This window comes from Ambystoma mexicanum, chromosome 2p (assembly GCF_040938575.1).
Source record: "Ambystoma mexicanum isolate Mex_15411 chromosome 2p, UKY_AmexF1_1, whole genome shotgun sequence".
NCBI classification, from domain to species: domain Eukaryota; kingdom Metazoa; phylum Chordata; class Amphibia; order Caudata; family Ambystomatidae; genus Ambystoma; species Ambystoma mexicanum.
In genome coordinates this window covers 894,706,001-894,732,792 of record NC_090923.1, presented here as the reverse complement: position 1 = coordinate 894,732,792, position 26,792 = coordinate 894,706,001, and the positions used below count along the sequence as shown (strand labels likewise).

The following is a 26,792-nucleotide window of genomic DNA, read 5'->3' as shown; positions in this document are numbered from 1 at the left end:
TAGACTAAATATTGTTAGCACTGCATCACATTACATTATCAAATTTCATATAGAGCTCACCACAAACTAAACAGTCGCTTCTATGCAACGCCATAAGTGAACCACTCCCTTGCCTCATCACTCTTGTTCTGCAAACTCTACTTTTGTCATCCCCTCACATTGAACTCTATTTGTAGGATTGAAACTTGCTCACACACTTAGAAAAAGTCTTCATAGTGAGGATTAAAAAAAAGAAATGGTTCATTACAGCACAAAAGTAATTGATAGATAACATATCTTTATATATCAATATATAGATTCCATATGGAATGATACAGTACCAAACATTAAACAGAAGGGACATACAAGGACAGCCGTTATAAAAAAATATATACACAGATGTAATGTGTAAAATAAAAAAAACAACAAACGAGATAAAATGATTGTTTTGCAGTTGCAACAAAATAAAGACAAAACAAGTAAATGAAACACACTTGGTACCTTTCACTTTGGAAGACGTGTGCTAGCAAACAGGTCAATGTCACAAGTGAAATTCAAAAACAATGGCAAATTGTGTCCTTCCACTAGGAATCAGTCAAGCGTTGGGGTCCAAAACCAGTGAATTCCAGAGGTTGCTGAAGGGGAAAACTGGCTGTTGAGCAGTGTTCGGAAAAGAGACACACTGGTTTGCAGGTGTTTGAGACATACTGCCAATAGGAGCAAGTACAGCCAATTCCTGGCAGCCCCTGCCAACACCCCACACTCTGCTGGAATCGTAACATGGTGGCAAGGAATCATTACAAAACCTATGCTTAAGCTCACTCAGCATTTCCTACAGGTTGATTGAACCGTTGGTTATCCTTGTATGACACGTTTGGTTTGGAGGCAAAGGTTGGTGCTGCATTAACTCCACTGGAGAACAGTTATTTCAAAATGTTTCCCCAGATCCAGGTTCTAAGATTTCAGCCAAGTCCATCTACCTACAAGGTTCAACAAAGACTTTCCACTGCACAGTACAATGGAGATAAATTTGCCAGAAGCAGAGTCATGCTCCTATTAGTGCTTTAGTTAATAGTCTTTACAAAGCTCTCTAGGACAAAAGCTTTTCTCTCGCTACACCTACCCAATTTCTCAAAGAAAATATCTCAAAATCTCCTCTTTTAGAAACCAACCCAAAACGCATTAGTTGCTTTTGTGCATGTCTCAATGAGTTAGCTTTTGAAAGATGCTTTCGTCAGAGATTTAACAATGAATACTTTCCATTGGAACTACATTTCATTTACAGTAGAAATCAATGACATTGTTTTAGTGTAGGATTCCAGGATATAAAATGATGTTTCAGCGGGTGCGTTTCCATTCAAAGTTCTGAGGAAATCATAGCTCCACAGTGGATTTTCGCTTGCTCCATGAACACCACACAGCATGAACTAAGGTCTAACTAATGCTCTGAAGCTCTGCCAACAGATCCAACCAGCCCAAGATCAATACATCATTCAAATCATTACTTGCATATCATTTTTAAAACATTTTAAAAAATCATCAATTGTTCCTATAAGGCACTTTCCTAACAGATTTCCTGTCAATTATCCTCTCCCCAAACTCACCAAAAACCTTAAAGCAGACAAATCCCTTAGAGTGAGCACGTCTCAATTTAAGCCTTTACTAAGCTGCTCACACCTGGGTATTTTCACTGGGAGAAGGGACAGATCAGTCCTGAAACATTTTCATTTTCGTCCCTTCCACTTGCAAAAACTAACATTCACAGAAAAATACCTAAGGCATCGAAGACATTTCAATATGATGAAAACTGATTCAGCAGCATGCAGTAGGGCGGCAAGTACTATTCCTTCACTTACCGTTCTTTGTGCAGCCTCATCCTCCTTTAAACAAGACCAATACCTATTTCAATGTTTCCAACAATTCACCTTCTCATGTCTTGTACTGGGCACAACTCAGACTTCATAGAACAGGCCTCTCTAAATTTAAAGTGCTTCAGAATATTATGGTGCAGAGACTGAATGGCCCTTGCCTCAAATCTTTGGTATCGTGGAAGTGTGTGGTCATGATCCAACTTTCCCTTTGGATCAATACCTCAAACACCTTTCCAAATCCTATTGAATCCAGAGAGCATTACACAAGTAGTGTATTGGGCTGTACATGAGAGAGGGTCTTTAGGCCCTCATGAAAGTTCAATTGTGAGAGAAGAAGAATCTGCCCAACTTTCCATTTCCTGACAGGTAAGGCACTTATGAGAATAGTCCTACTCAAGGTGCACAACAAAAGTGTAATGGTATGGGCAGCTCTAAAGCACAGAATTTTGACTGTTTTGTTCACTAATGTATAGTCTTGTCAGACAGATGTACCTTCCTTGTTCAAGTGTCAGGCCTTCTCTCTGGTTGCATGATCACCACTCTTAAATGTAAGCATTTTGTTATGTATGGCGAGCAAACAAAGCACTCACTGTGAGCAGTCATGGAACAGGATAAGCACAGACTCTTATAAGGTGGCGACATTTGGGAAATGGGAGATTTATGGGCCGCATCAGGATTACTAACAGAATGGTGAACCATTCTAATGTTTTCTTCCATTTCTGGAGGTTTATCTACCATGCCAACATCTCAAAGGTTTCAAAGGGCAGGGTAAAAAAAAGACCACAAAATATTGAGAATAATTTAGAATCATTGAGAACACACCAGAACTATTAATCAATATGATATACTAGATCAGGGATCAGTAAGCACTAGAAGACTGTTGATAAAATTGCCTACAAAATACAAAGTTAGCACCAAGAGCACGCAAGGAGAAGAGGTTCATAAAGGCAGCACTAAAAGGGGAAGGAGAGTGCACCAAGGGCATGCAGGGAAGGGCACTGAAACGTCAGTTGCAAGAGAAGGCACAAAAAGCACTGGGGGAAGCCAGTGGTAAGAGCTTGCAATGAAGGGTAATGAAGGTGTGATGCAAGGAAGTAAAGCGTCGGTCTTACTGTTTTGATTTTGTGATCAACAGGACTTAAAAGATCACAGGTAAAAGCATTCAAGGAAAGAAACTGAAGGACATCATAAACAAGCAATGAGAGGTATTGGAGTTCTCCACCGACAGTGCTCGAGCATAGATATTTGGATTCTGTATCAATGGGTTCAGGAAGGGCCAAAAGGAGATTCATAATAAAGCAGGGTGAAGAGCAAGTTGAAGAACGCAACAGTTTTTCTTGTGAAAATAGCAAGGAGTGAGGTCTAACTGTGTATGAGGATATGGATTTCATACCAGCGCTGATATTTGGGTTGGATGGCACTAATAGCCCTCTAGTAGAGTGATTTGAGGGCTTATCTGATGGCAGGTGAGGAGAGTTAACAATGAAAGTAAGGGGTGTTCAAGGGCAGGGATCTTGTGGCAATCCCAAGTTCAGCACAGGAAGGAAGTGGCTAGCCGGGCCCCTGCAAAGCTACAGGAGTCTCAATCCCTTACGTAATGAAACCGCTCCTTAAATACTTCACTTGGAGATACATAGGGAAGAGGAGGTTACAGTTATGATTTTGAAGTAGAGAAAAACATCTAAGGATAAGCCATACTATATGGCAAATGGTACATTTGGACTGCTCATGGAAACTCCTATGGCAAGGTGACCGCGTTCTTGCTTCAAAGAAAAGGAGGTAGACGACATTGAAGTCACAGGTTTCCTGTGGTTACATTTCACCTGGGTTTAAAATCAAAAAAGCTCTTTGTGCGAAATTAACATCGGGGATTAGAGACACCGACTGGCATACCTTTTAAGGAGCTGTATGACCTAAACGTGCCAATGTCTATTCTAGGATTACAATCCAGTTTATTAAATGATCAGAACGTTTGGCTTTCCTTAATTAACGATGCAATGGGATGCATGCACGGCAAGGCTACTAAATGAAAAAAGGCATTGTGCTGGCACACCTCTTCGCCTACAGCTTTTAGTGTTGTCCTGTAGGGTCGGTTAAAAATAAAACCGCCCTCTGCAGCAGACTAAAGCATGGGATTGTATGCCACTTAGTTTTTGGGGTAGATTCTGCATCAGCATATTCTCGCTCTATGAACACACATCTTCTTTGGGAATTCTGACACTCTCCTTCAATGTCCCCAGGAACAAGTGCATATGGGGATCCTACAAAAGAGGCAGAACAAAAAAGAAGTTAAATAATGTTCCAAAGGTTTAGGTAACAAAGTATTCTTACTGCATTAAAAGAGATTCCCTCCAGAGAAAATGGCCTTCATCAATGTGGTCTTCCCAAAATCAAGTATAGGCAAAGGAATCCATATTTGGGAATTTCTTGGATGGAGAATGTCACCAAGGTTTTCCTGGCAGGCTAATCATACACCGGTATGTGATTTTCCTTGTATTCATAACCATAGAAATACTGTACTCACTGTAAGTCAGACCAAGAAACAATGCTTTTCAAATAACATTAGCATTATAAAATCTCTATCTGAAAAACATGCAAATCTAACAATCCTGCAATACACAGAAAGCACACTGGGCGATTATACTTCCAATCTATGGAAGAGTGAAATCGCGCAACGCTGAATTTCACTAAAGTTTTGCCAGTTCATTTGTATTCCTGCATGGTGTTGAAATCACCTGACGACTTCCTGTCTTTTCCAAGATATCCCTTTTTTTTTTTTTTTTTAACATAGCCACGTCTCAATTTTAGGTTTGTTCGTCTGCACTTTCTTTTTCAGCATGTTTTTTAATCTATGATGCGACAGCTTGCTCAATTTCTATCAAGAATGTGTGAATTGTAAATTGCCAGTAACAGAGCACCATTATTTAAGCTTGAATTAGCTGCCACCCTTTAGTTTTCAGAGAAAGCAAAGCTGATGGGCGTTGACTCCTTGCACTCTGGCACAGTAAGAGCCTAGTACCCATAACATTTGAGGCGAAGGGAAAGCTGGGCCTCCATCTTTCGCAGCGCCAATACATCTGCTGGCATTGGCAGTAAAGTGAACATGTTTGCCGGTCTGCCGCTCCCTTTGCGCAGTTTTGAAGGCAGTTTACCCCAGTTAAGAGCAGAGTTATCACCAATCGGGGGTGGGGGCGGGTCCTGCCATTGCTCAATGTAGAGGCAAGAGTGTTCGATATAAATACACTGAACTTATACACGAAAATACAAACCCTTCCTCAACGAGAATATTAATGTGATTTTAGGGTACGGTGGTGCCGTGTTCAAAAACATCCCAGGGACTGGCAACTATTCCTGCAGTCCAATGGTGATGCACTGTTCCAAAGAAACCGATATGCAAAGGTAAGGGCCAAAAGCTTAACAGGTGGTACACCTGAAAAGCCGGTTTAGGAAGTTTATTAATGAATTTCAACTCGCCGAATAACACGAGGTGGTCTCGTATATCCCCAAGCAAAGAGGGAGCGAAGATTCTTGGAAAGATGGCGCAGGAATAAAAATTACACAGGAGTACTCGAGTACCACCTCTTTCCTTCTGTGTTTTTCCTAGGTTCTACCGCACAATACATACAGACATGCATGAAATGCCCGTTATTAGTACAGCTTTTTTTAATGCCAATCTCAATCTCCAGGTGTCAAAGTTATGTGTTCTTTAAGATCCGATTGTGCAAGTGTTCTCCCAGAGTTACCTACTTTTTAGATATGAGCTGTGACCCCGAAGTTTAGAACGGTCAAGTGGAGGTCTTCAGCTCCCGCCATTGAAAGATGTTGCACACTTTATAAAGAATGAATGCTCTGAAATATATGATGGACTGTGTCCTAGAGCACTGTCCAGCAGACTCTTTGTTGCTGCGTTCAAGTAGATGCCCTCATATGTTTAAAATGGTACAACCAGGGCTCACTCAAAGAAATAAGTCTATGGTGCTAGATTTGATTACTAGAGAGTATGGTAGTTTAAGACAGACATGCCTTTCGTGTTTCCGTGTGAGCAATGGTGTGGTGGAGCATGGGACAGCAAAGGGCTCTGCAACTGTTTTTTATTTTGAACTTCAGTACCTGGAGCTCATGTGTAAACAATGAAAAGCAGATGCTATTAAAATATAATGCTCAAGATTTTATTTGTAGTTTCCACACCCATGCCGAAAGATTTGTAGAGTTCACCGTAATTCCCTGTGCAGCAGAACTCATTTTGCTTAATAGCTGAACTTCCAACAGCATCAACACAAGCCCATCACGTGGGCAACAGTTACAGTAGCAACTGCAACACACAATGACTCACAAACCACGTTCAGCATTTTGGTGAAGAAGAAGGCTTCTCGTTTATTGGCAGCTAGAATAGTTTGACGAATTGTCTCACAATCACTGCTTACAATTAAGCCGAAACCTTCCAGCCATTACCATCTTTCCAGGTTTGCCCCGGTCCCTGCTTAACCGATGGATGCATACCCTGCGTGAAAGAGGGTGCCATCAAGAAACTATATAGACAACTTCTCAAGGAGCAGAACGTATGCTCTTCTTGCGTGTTCAGCAACATCTGTAGAACAGACCAAGATAAGGCTTCTTGGATTTGTGGAAGGTATTCAGAGATTCCAGTAAAGGTGGTACCTTCTTCGGATTTAAAGAATTTGAAAGTCAACATTGGTTCTCCATTCCAACAATATGGTCAAGCAATTTGTGTTTGCCTGAATGACTCTCTCATCAAAGCCTCACCTGTGCAATCCTTAAATGTGGGCATATTTAAATGCATTTGAACACCACCATCAGTGTAGGAGAGACCATCTGTTTCCCCAAAATCAAGCGACTTGTCCTCTAGTGCTGTTCAGCACAACAGAGAAGCCTAGGCTTGCTTAGACATGTTGAAGTTTCTCCGGTCCAGGAGAAGAATGTAAAATTGGTGGAGGCCAGAGCCGCTTCTTAGCCAGATGATTCACATGTGCATACTGCTCGAGTGGTTAAACCAATGGCAACTTGCAAGAAAAGATGGAACGCTTTTCGGAAGGACTTCCAGGAAGAGCATTTCACACAGTGACTTACATCTTCAAAGAAAAAAAAGGCATCGTCAAACACTACAGTACTTTTACTTTTGAATGGTCTTCTCCCTCAATTTTATATAGGGATGCACTGCTAAACACGGCAGGGGGCTTTATATTTCCAGAAATACATTGTTCGATGCTGCTGCAAAAATAACGGAATGCCAGACCGTTTCTCTCATTCATCCATACTTGAGCTCTAATTTCACTTCACTACTCTACTTTGAAAATATGAACCATGTGAGAACACTGAAATTCACACATGTGGGAGCATTCCAGAAATCTAGTGGTTACAATATGAACAAGACCTTCACATGCACCCTTTTCGACAGCACTGCATCAAATCCTCCAACAAAGCAGACACCTTGATATTCAAAGTGTGCAGGCACGTCATCCTTCACGACCCTTTATCATGGGGCACATTGGGCCAATCCCCTGCAGTGTTTCTCCAAGTTAATCTGTATGGAAGTTGTTTGATGCCTGAGGGTGTGCGAGTCAACTGCGTCTGCATGTGAGGGACCTCCGTTTTTAATGGTTTTCACTGAATGGTTTAACCTCAGACTCTAGATGGAACCATTATTGCATGCCATTTCCAATTAACAAGACTATTTGCCAGGACATATGTATTTTTGTTTTTGCCAGGCGTAGACACTGCCTCAATTTTAATTTCCCTTTTTCTGGATTTCTTGGAAACTTTGAAAAGAAGGTCTTTCCCAGTGGCTCTGGTTGAAGTTTAATGTGTGCTCCTTTTCAGCCCATTAATGAAGGCAACGTTATACCTATGAGGACGGCATATAAAGTGTTTGCTTAGTTAAAAAGAGCTGCAAGGTTCTCAAGCTTCCATAGGTGGTGCTTTGCTAGGATTTCTGATATGGTTTGTTTGGATGCTTAACCTATACCAATCCGGCAATTTATTATCACTGGTTACAAACATTCCTCTTCATCCAAGTAATCTTCACACATTTTGGAGAGCACATATGTCTTGCATCTTTCAACTTAACTTGGCCAAGAATGCTAGATACATGTTTACTAAATAATTGCATTGGACACAAGTTAAGCTGTAACCAATAACTCCTACCCATCTGATGGATTGTGCCATACAGCATTTTGCTCTCAGAAGGTGAACCGATCGGTACTGGTTGGTGTGCATTCAGAAAAGGCAAATGTGCTATTCCAGTACCCCTAGAAAATGCAAATCTACACAATTATCTTGTAGGCTTGGTAGACATTTCCATGAATGCTGGATCATTGGTTGAACAAGAAGAAAGGTTTTCTCTCAGATAAGAATGTACCAAAGAAAAATGTATGGGGGGAGAACGCATTTGAGGAATAAACACAGAGTGCAAGTATATCAAGGCTAATGAGAAGAAACTATCATACAGGAGGAGGTGGGAGACATTACTTACCTAGAACATTAGCTTCTTCCTCATTTTCAGAACCATTAATTCATCCCTATTGCTAATGAATAACTGAGAAGGCGTTAATGAAAAAAGGCAATGTAGGGTTTTTCTTTGAAAGAACACAAACTATTAAAAAGCCACAAGTCCACCCTGTGTCAATGTGGACTTCGTTTTCCTTTTTGTAATACATGTTTCATAAGTTAAAAATGGTTTTAGAAACTTTTTCTGTGAGCCTCCAAACAGTGAGGGAGATATTTGTAAAGTTCTAAAAAGGAGGAAAACCCATACTTTTGAACCAGATGTACAAGCAAGTGCATTTTGTGTCACACCAAAGAAGTGGTTCCACCAGACCTTCAGGTGACCTTGAAGGGTTACGAGAAAACTTTGGTCAATTAAATATCTAAAAGCAGTCTCCCATCTATACAGAAATCAGATCTAAAAATGTTTAGGCCTATTGAGAAACCAGAATACATCAACCTTTTAGGAGCCACGGAGGTCAGGGAGTGCAGTCACTAAGTGGATGGATTCTGAAACGTCCCCTATAGTTGTTTTAAGTTGCCTACGTCATAGGCCTACTCCTGTGTGATAGATATTTGCTCCAAGGATCACAAAAAGGTGCTCTGGAGAAAATAGAGTAAATCATTGGTGAGGCAACTTTGGAGCATCCATAGTGATCAAACACGCTATGTTCTTGAAAATGTGCAGAGTGTTCAAAATGTACCCAAGCAGGACCCCCTTAAAATTCCTCTAAAGAAAATCTTGCTATTTTAGGTGCCCACGGTCTGCGCTCACTCAGGTGGTGCTCCGCGTATGCCCAGCAGTGCAGCAGTTTAAGCCACATTACATCCCATGATGGTGGTTTTATGGCATTCCACATTGAAGGAGTCTCGTTTAAAGGCTCTTTCAGCAAGATGTCCACTTTCAAACAAATATTAATCAGAGCAAGTTGCACTCTTGCTGCCCGGCTTGCCACTACCATTCAATAACATACAGCCTTGAAAATGAATTCCTTGCTGCACTTCCCTTGCACTCATCTCCTTAAATATTATATGCTGCAGAGCTGGGCATTTTTAGAATGGTCTAGTGCCATGGAGATCTCCTGTAACCTGTTGGCACAAGAGGTCCTTCTAACCAAAGCACCAATAAAAAACTAAGATTGACAAAGGTTCTTGCTGGACATCAAGTAATCATCAGGAGTTTGCCATCAATCCTCGAAAACGAAAATGTTGGGACTGTAAGGGTGACATTTAAGGCAGGGCGTGGGCAAGGCACAGCTCCTGGGACTGCAACTTTGGAGTGTTGGGATTCAAGGCAGTAGGGACACAAGGCACTGCGCATGGAGTGTTCAGATTTTGCATAATGGTTAGGAACCTATTCCTCACTCCCGCTTTCCAACAATACTCAAGGATCACTTTGGCAGTATATTGCGGTTCTTTCAGTGTTGAAACACTGGACCCCAGACACCAAAACGGAATTAGGAGGGTATGTTTACCCATACAGTGAAGTTGTCCAAGCTTTCAGCTCCATAAAATGGTGTTTTGGAATGAATGAATATGCCAAAAAGAGATGATGTGACATACACCAGGTACATGAAACACCTCCCACTACAGTGCGTTAGGGAGTACGGCTTTCCTGAAAGTCTACCCTCCAGACTCTAGATATGCCCTCTATCCTCAACGTGGAGAAGTGAGATGCCTCAGGACCAAGCTAATCCATTTGAATCCGCTGATTGTAATGAAACAGTAGCAGTGCCCTTTCCTGACAGAGATCCCCTTCACTAAGTGGTTTATTTTTTGGATGCCTAAACAAGGCGATTACTTAATGGTAGAAAGGATTGAAAAGTGCCTGCAAAGGTTCCCTTTGTTAAGGTTCCTGCATACCCCAAGCACAGTCCTGCCCCACAGGGGTATTAAAACGCGTCAATGGGCTGGGCACCTTGTAGTGTTGCGAGACGTTTGTGTAGAGAAACATGGGCTCTGCTGCATTGTGCATCAAGACCATAGCTGGAAGCACTGGTCTTGGCAGGCAGGTCCACATTAATCAACTGAACCAGGATGCTACATATCCAACTGTTCCTCCACTGGCACAGACTGGAGTTGTGTCAGTACTTTCCCTTCTCGTGTCATTTCGTCTGAGTCTTCCCCCGATAGGGGCTGGTGGCCTCCCCCATGTCTAGGAAGCAACAAAGACTCCCCCTCTGCAAGGCGCAGGAGATTATGGCTTCCCATCCCCTCTAACATTTGAACTGCTCCCTTTTCCATCTGAAAAAGGCTGCTGGAGACTCCTTGCATCTCTATTCCTGTTGTGCCTTGTCCACATAGGGACCCAGACCAAATCAGCTGCTGCGGCGAAAGGGTTGGGAGCACCATCCCCTCCAGCGGCCCATTGGAGAGGAAGCTGCTCTGTGTCAGGGTCCCCATATTAGTGTTTATACTGCTGTGGATGGGGGCAGCTGAACCCCCAGACTGGTCAGCTTCAAAGGCAACAGCTGGTTGGTTCATTGTAGCACTTAATGGTCCTTCCGAGTGAGTGGGAGCAACTACCACACCACTAGATGGCGAATGCATAGATGAAATTCCTGACCCAACATCTGAGCAATGCAAAACAGGTGTGCCTGCTGTGTTCCCAGGATTCACTGTGGTTACTGGCACCATAATCTGTCCGTTGGACTCCAGGAGTTCTTGCTTGATGGGCATAGCAATGCCATTTGAAGCTGGCGACGGCATCAGCATGCTGGCGGGGAAGGTGGCGGTGAAAAGGAGCTTTCCCTGCTGGAGTGCGAGTATTGTGTTCCCAGTCATCGGACTTGACAGGAGATAATTCCCTGTAATAAAAAAAGGAAAGGTTGAGGAGCTTAAAAACAATATTTAAGAGTGCAATATACCTCACCATAAAACACAAACACACAACCAGAGGAGAGGAACATTTGGATTTTGGTTGGGGTAATGTCCAGAGTACTTACCAATAATCAGGGTGCAAGATTTCAAGTTGCAAGCTACTAGCTAGCTTTAAAAATTCACTTGCCAACTAAATTCTATACATATAGATAACACACCATTTCTAACTCACAAAGAGTCAATTTTCACTAGCCAATGGCTAGTAGCTGTGCCCTGCTGGTAATCATTACAATACAAATTCCTTTAACCAAGTGTTTGAGGTGATCTGCCTCCAGAAGAGGGTCACATTGCTTCCCGTAATTTCGACACACAAAGTTCAAAACCAGATACTGCAGCACAACAATGTAATGTGTGTGATCCACTCATAAATAGGTGGCACCAAGCACTGTGTAACCAAAACGCACAGTAGTAGCACCCAAAATATGAATTCTGCAGGGAGTCACAATCATTGACCTGCAACCCCAAATGGCTCCCCTATAGATCACACCATTGACTCCAGATAACCTCCGTGCAAGTGGCAGACAACCATTTGTTGTTCATGGGTGGCAACAATCATCTAATGCACCCATCGGCACAAAGCTGCGCAAGACGTTTTCTCATCTCTGTGCCCTGGGCCAAAAGCCACACTGATTCAAGGAAGGAAATGGCTCAAACTGTGTCTACCAAAATCCAGATTCTGGGCAGACTAAACAGTCAAAAGAAATGCAAGCAACAATAATTCCAGGTTTATAAGAAAATCCATCATCAATTTCGGCCCAAAAACTGGTTCAAGCACCACTTGCTCTTGCATGAACCGTAAATAAGGTTCAGAGCACTAAAGTGTCCATTCCCCACTCAGGAATCACAGTGCATTGATAGCCACCAGAACAGAACCTTGCAGGAAAGGAATTTCAAATCCCCTTCCTGTGGTTTAAAAGGAGGGGATTGTAATGAAGTCAATACTAGCAGAAATTCACTTCAGCAAAGGCAAGTCAACAGGAGGGTGATTTAAAGGGAATCCTGTAAACAACAGAGGCATGGCTTCTCAGTATCAGTAATTGCACCCCAGGGAGCTCACAAAGGTACGAATTGCAGCTAGATGGACCATCAGGGGGAAGAGACTGCCAAAACCTTGCATATCTTCAAATGGTCGGAAAATGGGGTACAGCAACCTTTACTGGTGCACAAGGAAGCAAATGATGCACAACATTAATAATATCTGAATGTGGAACAAAGTCTTGATTGTTAAACCACCACTTGAACGACAAACTTCTGAGTCAACTCAAGCGTCTCAGTATCCCTGATTAAAGCTGAAGTCAGATCAAGAACTGGCTGAATAAAGCTGCCCATCTCAGGGGACACAACCAAGCCTCTTTATGCTTGGGACTGTGGAAGAATGGGGGGAACTAAATTGCTGTAAGCCACTTTCCTACTACTTTAGCAAACATATTAACTGCTGGCTCAAAACAGGAATTTCCACGACCACCTGCCGATTCACTTATAAAGTCTATCTGAAACATACCATTCCCAGCCACCATTCTAGACAACTAGGTTTACATTCAAACCTCAAACCTTGGAGCATGTATAGTCTAATCGGCTTCAGATCTATGAGAGGCAACAAAACAGCAAAAGCTGCCATTTGGGGTGATCCAAACCACAGCAGACATCAACTCAGCACTCGTCTTCTTTGGCATCTCAGCTGCCTTCAACATGGTTAACATACACTAATTCTAAGGATTAAATGAACCAGACTCTACAATGGATGAAGTTGTTCCCAATAGGCAGCACAGAAATCACCTGGCTCCCTTTTTAATTCAAACCTGCAACCCATTACCTGTAGAGTTCCCCAGGGAACAATCCTCTCGCTGCTACTTAACATCTATATGACCCCTTTGATGAAAATCATAAAACTTTAAAACAGAAATAACACTGTCTCCTCAAGATGCCCCTGAAACCTCTCTACCATGGCCTTTGGAAATGGGCAATTGGACTAAACCATAAAGTGATTGCGAACATAAGCATAATGATAGACAACAGACTGGAACCCCAAGTCAACGGAACAGTCAAAAAGTGCTTCTAGCATGTTCCGCTCTATCCGGCGGATTATGCCCCATCCATCATGCTTTCATGAACAGACTACAAAAAAGCATTTACCCGTGTATGCCAGACTACTCCACAAAGAACCTTCAATAGATCTAAAATACAGCTTCCAGGAACCTACTCAGACTCAAAAGGTGGGAACACACCACTAGCTTCCAGAGCACTCCTCTGGCTAAGAATCAAAAAAAGGAAGCAGTTTAAAGCCATCTGCTTTGGCCACAGAGACCTTGAGGGTCAAGGAGCAGAATTCCTCCAAAGCAAAATGCCACTCTTCCCACCAGAGACTTAAGATTGAGAACTGACATACATTTAGCAACCAGAAGATTTTTTTTAGAGCAAGAGAGTGAGGCTCCCCTTATTCCACTATGGTGGCCAAGCATTAACATTACCAAGAGATATCCACACCCTAAAAGGACCACCTGAAATTCAGGAAGCCAAAAAACCTGGCTCTTCAATACTTAAAATAACTAAAGTTTATCCTACACCCATCAAGTAGCAAAAATGACACTCAATTGTTTGACTTTCATGAGCAGACACAACCTAAGGGGCAACCCACACCTCACCTTTGGCCTATGATATATTGCATGGCACTCAAGTAACAAAAACCACTTCAAGACATTAAATTACACTGCAAAAACACCTTTCCCTTCTTCCAGAATATATAAACCTCAACACAGGACATCTTCACGCATCAACCATTAAAGCCAAACAACTCTCACCATAATGCAACCAACAGCAAGACGAATCATTTGAAAGCCTTATGTAAACCGAAAGAACACCCCTTTCTTTTGAGTAAACCTCAATTTCTCTCCACCTTACAAACCACACACATCCGCAAACCATCAAGTTGCATACGGCTTTGTAAAAACAAAACAAAAACCTCTCCCTATACTTCAAATCACAAATGTACCCCTCGAAATACAACGGACATACTCAGACCCCGCCAAAACACACCCACATTACAGGCACAGCGCCGCCACTCTGGACACAAAGCCTTTGATGACTCCTGCGGCTCATACATAGAAAGCTTAGATGCAGGTAGGGCAGGGGGTGCTGCTGAGCAGCAACGCATATGGCTGCCTGATTGTAGAGCTACACTCTAGGTAATATTGTAAAACCCTGTAAATCCTGTCTTACGCCTAAATACCTGCTGCCCGTGGATGTGGCAATGATGAGGTGCGGCTGACTCCTGCATTGATTGGTAGCCGACTGCCTCGCATGACTGTTGGCGCACTGGGTCTGGTAGCTAGGTGACCCCCAGGTCAGTAGGACAGCCTGCTGGAGACGGGCGCAGAGGAAGGGGGAGGCCTACTGGAATCGGAGGGCAGTCGGCAGCGCACTGCAGGGTCTGTGTGACCCCCGATCGTCAGACACAGGTGACAGGCGGGCAGTGGGGGCTTTCACTCTGCTTTGTGCGGGCCTGGCCCCGTTGTGCAAATTGGAAGTTTGACAGCAACAGCTCCTGCGACTGTGCTGGAGGCAGGCCTGGCGCCATTTCCTCCGGCCCTCTACATCTTCTGGTGTTTCTGGGCCATCAGCCTGAGGGGGGGCCCGACTTCACGTGTGTGCCAACATTGTATTTGTCTGCTGTGGAGGCCGGCACATAGAATATTGTTAATACTTGGGATTCTGGTTCGTCACTGCCAAGAGGGCATATGGGTTATTGGTCCGTTTACCATTACAGCGACCCGGGACTTTTGTGGCTGGTGCTGGTGTCGGTACATTGTGATTCTGTTGATTGCTCGTCCCCTGGACTGAGGTGGGGGAGCTCCCTGCACTCAGTGTTCACCGCATGGTCAGCGGAGTGGGGCGGGGCAGTGCCTGGCTGGTACTGTTTTTGTTATTGACAAAAAGTTGATTCTTCTATCATTTCCACCGGTGCAGCGCTACACCCCCCCTTGGGACGCTTTCCTCTATAGTAATGGTGAGAAGAGCCGGGAAAACGTGGGCAGATGGACTCCTTCATCAGCACCCCCAAAAGGGAATTGAATGTGGAGCGAGCCATGAACGTTGCCGGGTGACCTTGCTGCCCCTGCGGGCATGGAACCCCTGATGGTGCCTATGCAGTCTGGCTTCGCCCCGGTTAACTCCAAATTGGATGACATCATAGCCAATATCAGTTCCCTCCGGTCCAGGTTGGACGAAGAAAGCGGGGGCATAACAGAGGCAGAAATGCAGATAGGCAATCTGGATGATAAAGTCGAGTCCCACAATCAGCTGCAAAAAGGAAATAAAAATGAACTCACTGCCGCCTGTGCAAAATGCAGAGATTTGTAATCGCGATCCCACCAAAATAATGTGCGTATAGTCGGAGTGCCGGAGAATGCATCCAAGGGGCCCATGGAGACATTAATGGAGGATCTTCTAAAAATCACTCTTTGGGGGCGCTTCATTTTCAGCGCCGTTCTTGGTGTAACGAGCCCATCGCACATTGGCCCCTACTCCGAAGCCTGGTGCGCCGCAGACTATTGTTGGCACGGTTGCTGAACTATCGGGACAGAGGTCACATTCTGCGTCTGTCCAGGGAACATGGCTCGCTGCAGTTCAATTCCGGCACCATTCAGATCTACCTGAATTTCTTGACTGTGGTGCAGGCTGCAAGGAGGAAATACGATATAGTAAAGAGACTGCTATTGTAAGCGGCAAATCCAGTATGCTACCCTTTTCCTATTCAAATTGGCATACAGCATGGAGACGGGGAGTCCAGCGGAGGCAAAGCAATATATTGAGGCATCTATTACTCTCTGTGTGCGACAGGCCTCGAATAACACGTGACCGAACACGGAGTCCTCGCCTGCTAAATCTCTGGCTGGGGGCTGCCCCGGTCTGTCGCGTTGACAGAGTCCTAATTGCTATGCTATTCTGAGGCTTAAGACCATGTATTGATTCTATACTGGACAGTTGTCTTGTTGTATGTTGAGTTGCTGCTCGCGCTGTTTTCCTTGAATGTTCAGATGGGTTGGATGGGGGGGGTGGTTGGACAGTTTGGTTGAGGGTGGCTGGAGGGGGTTAATAGGGAAAAGGTTGACAGACGCCATGATTATTGCAAGATATATTGATGTAGGTGAGGCTACTGGAACCAGAGATTGTCTATGTTGAGTTGTGATAATAGTGGTGTGAATGAGTCGGTCACCTTTTTAACTCTGAATGTCCAGTGTGTGAGCAACCCAGTTAAGGCAAGGAAGCGTCTGTCGGCCAAGATCCTGATGCTACAGTAAACGGATGCACTAGGGTCTACTCACAAGATGTTCATCCCTAGATAGGGGTGTCGGAGATATTATAGGGACTACTCATCGCAGCAGTTGAGGGGTTTGCTTACCCTTGTGCATCACTCGATTCCATTCCAGGTTAAGAGTTGCTGCATTGACCCTATGGGTCGCTATGTGATTTTGTGGGGGACGTTATTTGGTAAAGCGATTGGGTTAGTAAATACCCACAGGGCCAAGATTACCGACCCCGCATTTTACAGTTCTGTTCTGGATCGGTTGATAAAGGGGACTGCCATCCCCACCATATGTGGGTGGGGACTTGAACACAATCCTTCACAATGTCCTCGACCAATTCTCTACAGCCCCATGGGTCATGTCTGCCACAGCACAGCCGCTCACCAAAATGATGCACCAATTGCAGTTATCGGATATCTGGCAATGTCTGCACCTGGATGGGAGGGTGTACACCTTTTACTCAACTGTGCATGACAATGTCTACAATAGACTATTGGCTCCTCTCTAATGAGCTAATATCTGCTGTGCGGCGGTGTGAGATATTGCTGTGGACACTGTTCTACCATTCCCCTGTGGCACTATCCATTGTACTGTACGGCAACCCCGGCCTCGCCCCCTTATGGATAATGTCACCATCCACGTTGCTAGATCCAGGGCTAGTTGCTACCATCAGGATAAAATGGACGACTTTTTTAAGCCTAATACTGTGTTTGTCTTTACACTCCACTGTGTAGAAAGTGTTTAAAGTATGGATGCAGGGGGGGTGTTGCTGGTGTACTTAAAATCGATCATGATTGAATTGGGTGAGGTGGCAGTGCAGCCGAGGCGGTTGGAAAATGAATACAGAACAAAGGATAGAACACTAAATGGGGGTGATTCAGGGAATGTATTGAAGTTCCAGGAGCTGGCTGAAAGGGAGGTGATGCATATGGTGAAGCTAATGAGGGGGCGGAAATATGGGGAGGCCGATAGGCCATGGAGGTGGCTGGCCAGGTTGGTTAAATTGGAGAGGAACGCACAGTAGATAACCACTTCAACTGAAGATCCCAGAATACTAGTTGTCACCAGTGATGGCATAAATATTGTATTTCAAAATTACCATGGCATAAAATAAGCAGTTATAAGAAGAGCAACAAACGGGGGTGGTAACCCTGTCTCTTCAAGCCACACTTAGATCTATGATGTGCCCATTGTTAGAGATTGAGACAAATGCAACACTTCATTAAAATACTCAGTTAATGAAAGAAAAAAAACGGTACAAATCAAACATATAACAAAAATCCTCAAAACACAACCACTAGATCGTAACGAAAATAATTTTGTCTTTATAATAAAACCAATCTAAAAATTCCACTCTAAGGAATGGCAAAAAAGCTAATCACAATCAATATAAACATAATTTCAACAGTTTTATGTATTATTTTCAAAGCTAAAGGTTTGGTGGGGTTAGTACGTGAAGCATAGTACTGTGTAAGCACTACATGTGCAACATCAGGCATTTAGGAGTAGAGCACTGTTTTGATTTAACCAGCTCTATCTGAAAAAAACCTATTAGATGTCTTAGGTTTCTATTTGTGAGAGTCGACATATGTTTCGGCTAGAAGCATCCTAAATAATCAGGCAATGCACAAAACAATTGTCTGTTGATGCAGGTGTAGCCATCCTCAGGACATAGAAGAACAGAGTGATATAACAACTTAGTAATATTGAATACTTCCTGATAGTTGTGCTTGGTTTGGCACAAAACCCACTATGTGTTAAATGGAGTGTAAAATCTACGGTCTGCTTAGCATAGCTTGGCCAAGAAGAGGTTAACTTATGATCCCGGTAAACCAAATGGGATCTCTAATTAATGCTGTGCTAATTTCTATTAATGAAAAGTTGACGGCACGGCGCAGTAATGACTAGTGCTTCGTCCAGAAAATCATGCGTCTTTTAGGTTCGCGTTAGCGGGAAGAGCCACTTTTCTAGTTATTACGAAGGTGGGACCACTTGGTCATAGTTGTTTTGGAGAGGTTGCTTTGCGCCAACATTTTCTTTCAAATGGGGCAAGACCCGATTGCTGCCTGCAAAGTAGACTTGCAAGCGATTTCACCGATCAATAGCGAATGCTCGTCTGTGTCACGAAAAGAAGGGGTGTGGTGTGCAGCGTGTTCCGGACCGGAGGGCGTATGGAACGCGTCAGCTGCCACCACGGCCAAACCAAGCACAACTATCAAGAAGTATTCAATATTATTGTTATATTGCCTGATTATTTAGGATGCTTCTAGCCGAAACATATGTCGACCCTCACAAATAGAAACCTAAGACATCTAATAGGTTTTTTTCAGGTAAGAGCTGGTTAAATCAAAACAGTGCTCTACTCCTAAATGCCTGATGTTGCACATGTAGTGCTTCACGTACTAACCCCATCCAAACTTTTAGCTTTGAAAATAATACATAAAACTTTTGAAATTATGTTTATATTGATTGTGATTAGCTTTTTTGCCATTCCTTAGAGTGGAATTTTTAGATTGGTTTTATTATAAAGACAAATAAAATTATTTTCGTTACGATCTAGTGGTTGTGTTTTGAGGTACTTTTGTTATATGTTTGATTTGTACCGTTTTTTCTTTCATTAACTGAGTATTTTAATGAAGTGTTGCACTTGTCTCAATCTCTAACAATGGGCACATCATAGATCTAAGTGTGGCTTGAAGAGATAGGGTTACCACCCCCGTTTGTTGCTCTTATAGTTCTTTTCTGATCCCTGAGGGTGGTACTCCCAAAAAAATCGGATCTTTCCTAACTTTCTAAAATAAAATAAGCAGTGTCACATAACAATTTGCTATACAATTCAGTCCGTTTGCTAATTAAATTGACAGTTGTGTAGCAACGCTAGCTATTTAAATTACCCTGTTCAATGAACTCTTCACTCAACCTGCATTCCTCTCTTGCTCTCAGGGCTCTCTCCACCATCTTTTCTCTGTTCAGTGTAAGTTCAAAGGAGCTAAAGGAGAGAGTGCAGCAATAATCATTGCATCCACTCTGAGTGCCAAAGGCCTATGTGAGAGTGCTAGGCAAGATTTTCTTTCCCCCAAAATAATTGCAAACCAGAAGTAATCGAGATAATACTTTTGTTAAACTAACTATATCCTGTCTGGCAAAGAACAGTATGGAGATAATTTTATTTAAAAAGTGTAATTTGGTGGCAGGGAGACATTTTATATGCACTCCAATGTAAATGGCTCCTCCCTGCCACATTTTTGTCATTTGCACTGCGGGGGAAAAGAGCACGGCAAAAAGGCGGCGTGCACACGTGTTTGCATGGCAAGTGACACTCGCAGTTACAATTAAACCCTCTGTGACATGCTTGCATTTCGGGGATGCTTTGATTGTAATTGTACATGCTGCTTAGCATGCAAAACATGCCAGGCAGCGTCTGCTCTTTATGCTAATGCATAAAGCATAAAGTAGGCGTACCCCATAGGGAGCTTAAGCATTTGCGCAGACCTGAAAATGCATGCCAGCGCAAATACTGAAGCATATGTAATGTAAACTCCGGTTGCATTTCACCCCTCCTCTCAGCTAAAATGATGCAAGATGTTACATCAGAAGGAATTGACATTTGGTGTGAAGGTGGGATATGGCACAAAGCATTCAAGACATTTTTGTGACCCTAAATGCTCAAGAAGAACCGAGTCAAATGGCTCAGTTTACAGCTCATCTATACTTCCACTTGCACTTGTAGTTAGTGGAAGAGCGAGTGCAGAAGAGTGAGGCTTGTGCGCTGAGTCAAACAGATACTAAACGAGGCACAGAAAGAAAACAGTTAGAAGATCAATCACAGCAGAGCCATATTTTCGAGTTAATATAGGAAAGCCTCATGGAACAACTAAAAAATGAACTAAAACCCCATCCGCAAGAGTGCAGAGTGTGAAAAGCAGTTTTCTGCAATGCAAGATGCACATAAAGAGTGTGGAAAATTTGAGACCATTGCAACATAAGGTCAATGATCAGACTATTTATAATAGAGAGCTGTTAGATGGCATTATGGCCTTTCAATCACAAATAAAGGAGTTAAAAAATGAAAGCAGTCAGTTAATTATAAAAAGGGGCAAAATTACCAAAATGACTTCGATCAGATATATTAGCAGGTACATACATTAAAACAATAGAAAATGCCACTGGTGAAGGAAAAAGACCTCTTGAACCAGGAAGTACATCAGTTGAAAATGCAAGCAGAAAAGAGTCGGTCAGGTTCTCAGGAACTGACTGGAAATAGGCAAGAAAATGTGGAACTCATGGAGTATGCGAGACAAGCAGACGCCGACCTGTTGCAGACAGTGCAGAGTAGAAACATGCAAGACAAAGATTGGTCTTTTGGAAGCAAACTGTTTTGAACATGCAAGCACAACGCAGGCAGCACAAAACAAAACTAAATAAACTCGGAATAAAATCAGGTAATTGAAAGATCGATTAATGGCCCAGAGTAAAGTGCTTGAGGCCAATGTGGCCCTGGTGTAAGAGTTAAAAAGCCAGCTCTCTGAACCCCACGAGGAAATAAGGACAGAAAGAAGCAGTTGGGAGAGTTTGACAAATGAAACTGAAAATTACAAACAGGCATTCAGGCACCCTGATCAATCAATCCATGGGAGGAAAGGGCCCTCTGATCCAGGGGTGATGCCCTCTCCATCAGGAACCTCGTGCAGCTAACCACAACTTCCTGGGGACCAGACTTCCCTCACCAAATTGCCCCAAGCTTCCGTCTTCCTCAGCACTTGCCTCAGCTCACCCTCCTCCATGGTGGCTCGCACTTACCCTACATTGCACTTCAACGGTTGCTCACCCATGAGCACCACAGCACCTATCCAGATCCCCCCCTCCCTTCTGTACTTGCACGTTCTGAACACTCACAAGGCATAGTCGGTTTGTCCGCCCCATCCACCAAATTTAATATTTATGTATTTAATTGTATTAATTGTTTAATTTCATGTGCCCTCCCTGCTGTCCTGTGGGTGCTTTGAAACTACATTTACTTCCTTTACAAGCGCCTAACAAGCAAACACTAAAACAAAACAAAAAAAAGAAAAATATGGGCCTACTGCAACTGACCTCATGCTTTCCACCTAAAAAGCCAAAGGAAACATGAAGCACCTAGACTTAACCAGTCCTAGCCAGACTGATCCAGAAAGCCAGTCCGTATCAGAGTTGGAGGAGTACTCACCTCTACCACAAGGAAGGGAAGGTGGCCGGTCTAGTCTGTTGTGGAAGTCGAGAATAATCATGTCAGTACTTCAGACCATGAAAACTCCCTTGATGAGAAAATGAGGGAGTTGGACTTAATACAAGTGCGATACCAGAGAGACCACCTAACTTGCTTCGCTGGAGAAGAACATTCAAAGCTTCATCCCAGGAGGGGCATATTAAAAACCTCCTTACATTCAGGGCAATGGGTGAATTTCCCCAGACTGTCTGGAAGGGGGAAGACTACACAGTTGAGTCAGTCTGAGGACAAGACTGTAGAGAAGGAGCCAAGTACCCCTACTCTAACTGTCCCGCCCATATTACCTGTCCGTTGGAAACAAGAGTATGAGACATACACGTAGCAGTTGAACAGACAAAGAGCACAGTATGGACTCTGCGCAGTACCAGTGAAAGTACCAATACCTAAGAAGATCTGGGAGGCAAGGTACCCATTGAGAAAACCGTACCTGCATACAAGAAAATATGATGGCCATTTGAATGAGATTTCTGAAAAAGCAGAACAGATGAATGGCAAAGATAAATGGTGACGTCACACAGAATCGAGCTGACGTCTGAAGAAAAGATGCAGAGACCAGAGAATGCAGATAATCTATAAGGCATTAAGAAAATAGCAAGGATAAGTGACATCAAGGATCAAGGTGAAGAAACGTATGCCACAGAAACAGATAAAGACATTGAGCTAGTTTAAACATGTACAAACGCAAGCAGACTAAGTAATCTTGAGGCTAGCTTTATAGTGAATATTGCGGCAAGCGCCAATTTATATAGATATGCATATGGATGAGCAAAGGATGGATGTTTCCACTACGCATTATAAGCAGTGCTGGACATTAGCATGAAGGCCTCATTTCAGTGTGTCACAGTTAAAAAGCAAATTGAATTACAAAATAAATCTCAGCAGAAGGAGTTGGATGAGCCAAGAAGCCAAGGTCTTATCAAACTGGACTGAACTGACATTGGATACAATTCGTGTGAAGGAACAGAAACTCCTGTCCAGAAGGCTTAAGCAAAACAAAAGACGTCAGAAGACTATTACAAAATAGTATTTCAATACACTAAAAAGGCTCGATTCCATGGTCTCCAGTCACGTGGAAGGATGAAGTTGAAAGTACTAGGTGGATACACCTACGCACGAGGGAAGCGCAGTGGAAACAAGGCCAAGCAAACACAAGGCCAGCTAAACACAAACACAAGACCATGCTTCAAAGCCCGAATTGACACTGGACCATTGAGGTGATGATGGATTGATTTGCTAATTGGTGGGAAGCTAGTGTTAAGACGAGCTCATCCGCACCTGGATGTTCAACCTGCCTGCTGCTAGAAGTAGGTGGAAAAGTACTGACGGGGTAAGAAGCCAACCAATTGTAGAGGACCGTGTAATCAAGGGTCCTATAGTTTGTGTAGCCAACGGGACGTGGTGCATTTAGTGACGTTCATAGTGGCCATTTTAAGGCGAGGGCTTAGTTGCCCCACCTGATGTTTATGTACCCCATCACTTTCCTTCACTGTTCTATACTGATATGGAACTTATACTTAGATACACACTTGGAGCCTATCACTTCACTCAATAGGTTTTTGTAGTTTGCCACGTAGGATGACGTTGGTAATGACGCAGGTCAACACGTCACTCATGACGATTTTGCCTAATATAACCTCAGTTTTTTGTAAGATTTGTTGAGTAAGAGGATCAAGCGAGTGCTGATGTTCATTGTACTCCCTGTTTTAGATAGTGGATATTAAAACAGATTTCCTTTTGACAAACTACCCGAGTTGTTTGGATTATTGATGTATGAATAAAATCTGCATCCCCATCCATCTCAAGGGTAATTGCTATCCATCAAGGGGGCTGGAATATCCAGTTCACTTGATAGCAGAGAGAGGATGATTTATTAAAGAAATCAATCGACATAAGTAAACTTCAGAGTCCTGGAAATATCGCACAACTTTTGCCATTCGGCTGACAAGACGGGAAGCTCCCCGTAGATAGTGGTCAGTGTATTTATCAAGACCTTGCAGGGCGGGTGTGACGGGTCCCCTAGTTTCCATAGAATCCCCTCCCATGTCTACGTGAAGCTGATTGGACGACAGTTTGAAGAGGCGGTAAAAGAGGTGTGCGATTCTGAGAATCAGAGGACGAACATGCAAATGGTGAATAGAAACTAAGGAGAGTGGCAAATTGATGCATGCATAGTAAATAAAGGGAAGTGATAGGGAAAAAGAGTAACGGAGGGAGGCGGGATAAACATAACGTTAGAATAAGAGTGTTAAAGTATTAAATTGATAAGTCTGAGTGTGGTCGAGCAATAAGAATCACGAAAGAGACCACGATAAAGAGGATACGCCCATACCCAAGTTTTAAAGAACATTAGAAGAAATTTGAACCCAGAGTCCCGTAGTGGAACTCTTAGAAAACAGATTTGATTAAAGGCAAATCCAACGGGGTTCATTTACACTTCGTATGAAGTATTTTAGAGGGCAGGACGAGTCTTAAAAGATGGTAGAAGATTTATTTGACCGGTCAAGTTTATTTGTTTTATGTGGGTTTTGAAGAATGATGATGTCATAAATGGAAAAAATGTGTTTTTATTGCACTTGGCGTTTTTTTTTTTAGCAAGATTAAAATAAAAACTGTGACCAGGGTAATTGGAGCTTGCGACGGTTGGTGCACGCTCATACTGTGTCGTTTTCTTGAAACGTACTTTTAAATCTGTGATTAAAGCAAGCAACCATTAACAAGTTAAGAGGGAAGGTTTAAGAATGGAGGAGCTTACTCCACTTGTGCACCCCTGCAAGCAATTTCCGAAACATGCACCCAAAATTAGACAGCATAGTGCAGAATGGGTTAATAGAACTGCAGACAAATTAGGCCTTGGCCGCAAAGGAGGGTCACTATCGACGGCAGTCCTACAGCATATGATGACATTTGCATGCAGCATATACTGGAAAGATGCTAGACAAGCACCTAGCGAGCTTAGAGCTCTGGAAAACGTACCAGGAGGAGCGATATGAGCCGCTTCCTATAGACTAGATACTTAATGTATGCAAAGAGGAGGGTGAGGAGCCCTCTGCTCCACCCACCCCATCTGACATAAAAGCCGAGAATAAGCAAGATAATGGGTTATACCCATTAAGGGAGCTTAAAGCAGCAGCAGGGTATAGCAACCCGGCATATGAGTCATCTACGCAAAGTACTGATGAGGGCCCAGAGAAAAATACTGATGTAATCTCTAAGGTCCCAAGGGACAAGGAGAGACGCGATAAGGAAAGAAGCGATCAAGCAAGTACGTCTCTAGATATAGGAAGAGAATTAAAGAAATGAAAGGAGAACGATAAAGCTGATGAGATAACACTCTTCCAGAACGAATGGACGGGTGGTCAGATTTTGCTTAAACTCAATGGTAAAAGCATCGAGGACGCAAGACAAAGAAGATCAAGATGAGCAAGATAAAGATAAAGAAAGGGAGGAATAGATGAAAGATGAAGGGGTAAAAAGGAAAGATAGGCGGGAGCAGTTATATCAAGATGAGCAAGCGAAAAACAAGAGCAGAGGAGCAAAGAAAACGTGACAATAGACAAAGCACAATGGATGAGCAGGAAAGACTAGGAAGAAAAAGAATAGAAGAGGAAGAGCAAACGATAAGAGAAAAAAGAATACAGAGACCAAGGGATGAGGAGATACGAAGGGCAAATGAGAGAAGGGATATTAAGAAAAAAAGAGGAAGATAGAGAGAGTAAGCGAAGAGATTTTGACGATGATATGGAACACAAAAGAAGGCAAAGAGCACGCACTCTTGATCACCTGGAAAAGGAAGTAAGAGATCCTAATCCACAAGTAGCATGGGAGGATAGAGAGGAATTCTTTCCAGAATACAAGTCCTTACTAGGCCCATCTAGAGCAAATCTAGAAGACGAATTTGACACTAGTAGCATTGGGGAAGCGATCGATAAAGTATACCATGAAATGAGAGCTCAAAGAGTCAAAGGGGAAGGGAAAACAATTATCAACTCAGTTGTATGACACAGAGGAGTAGTATGAAGCATAAGGGGCTGTCTCTAGATAGACAAACTCTAAATCGAGATAACTAAGGGGTTGCACGAGCTGGGCACAAGACATTTCAGACGAAGACAGGGCAACCTTCCATGAGAGATGACGCATGTGGCGCTGAGGGATGCTTTCCTATGGATAAGGAAGTAAGATGGTTGGATTTAAATGCACCTATAGCTAGGGCATCAGAACCATTGACACAGCAAACCAAAAGGGCGACTCCATGGTGAGAGGAGGGAGTCACTGCCTTATGTAAGCAGATTAAGTTGATTGCCAGGGAGAAGGCGATGCAGGAATATCGTCCCTGCGGTAGATATACAAATGATGAGAGTTGAGCATGTGTTTGGAGCTTCGCAGTTTCCCTTGCTAGAGAAAGGATGAACGAGACCACAGTATATACCATGGCCTCAAATGGATAGAGATAATCTAAGGTGTAAACTCAGAGTTTAACTTCTGGCACTGGGAAATGGAGTTAGAAAAAATGACGGGAGGAAACATGTTAGCTATAGGGGATATTAAGGGACATTAAGGGTCTCCTAATCACCATACTTGGTGACAGAGCTGATGACGTGTGGACAAGGGCAGGGTACCCTGGTGTGACTACAGTCACCACTGCTCACGATGGAGCACCATCAATAACTGTAGGGCGGCAGTCTGGAAAGCACTTAGAGTCCTGTTTCTGGACACGACCGATATGGGAGCTAGAATGACTACAAAGATTAAGGATGGGGATGACCCGCTTGTTTACATTCAAAATTTTCAGGAGGCATGGAGTTTGGAAGCACGTGAATATTGGAGAAGATATATACCAGTATTCTATCATATATTATGCCAAGGGCTGCCAGAGCCCGTACAAAAGCAGCTCAAGAAATTAGTTGGTATAGAAGCAAAACCGTGGTCAGAGATTCAACTGACCATTGTGCATTCCTGCAGACTCCTGCAGGAGAAGAATCGCAAAAAAGACGA

At 43.2% G+C, this 26,792-nt stretch overlaps 1 protein-coding gene across 1 annotated transcript in view; it reads right to left on the bottom strand.

Annotated features, from left to right (window-relative positions):
* Window positions 1–257: 257 nt before the first annotated feature.
* The window catches only part of LOC138566878 (homeobox protein SIX5-like), a 147,610-nt gene continuing 121,075 nt past the window's right edge, over window positions 258–26,792 (bottom strand). The window contains exon 3 of the mRNA XM_069644597.1: window positions 258–11,158. Within this exon, the coding sequence (XP_069500698.1) occupies window positions 10,392–11,158 (767 nt within the window). The 3' untranslated portion in view covers window positions 258–10,391. The remainder of the gene's footprint in view (window positions 11,159–26,792) is intronic.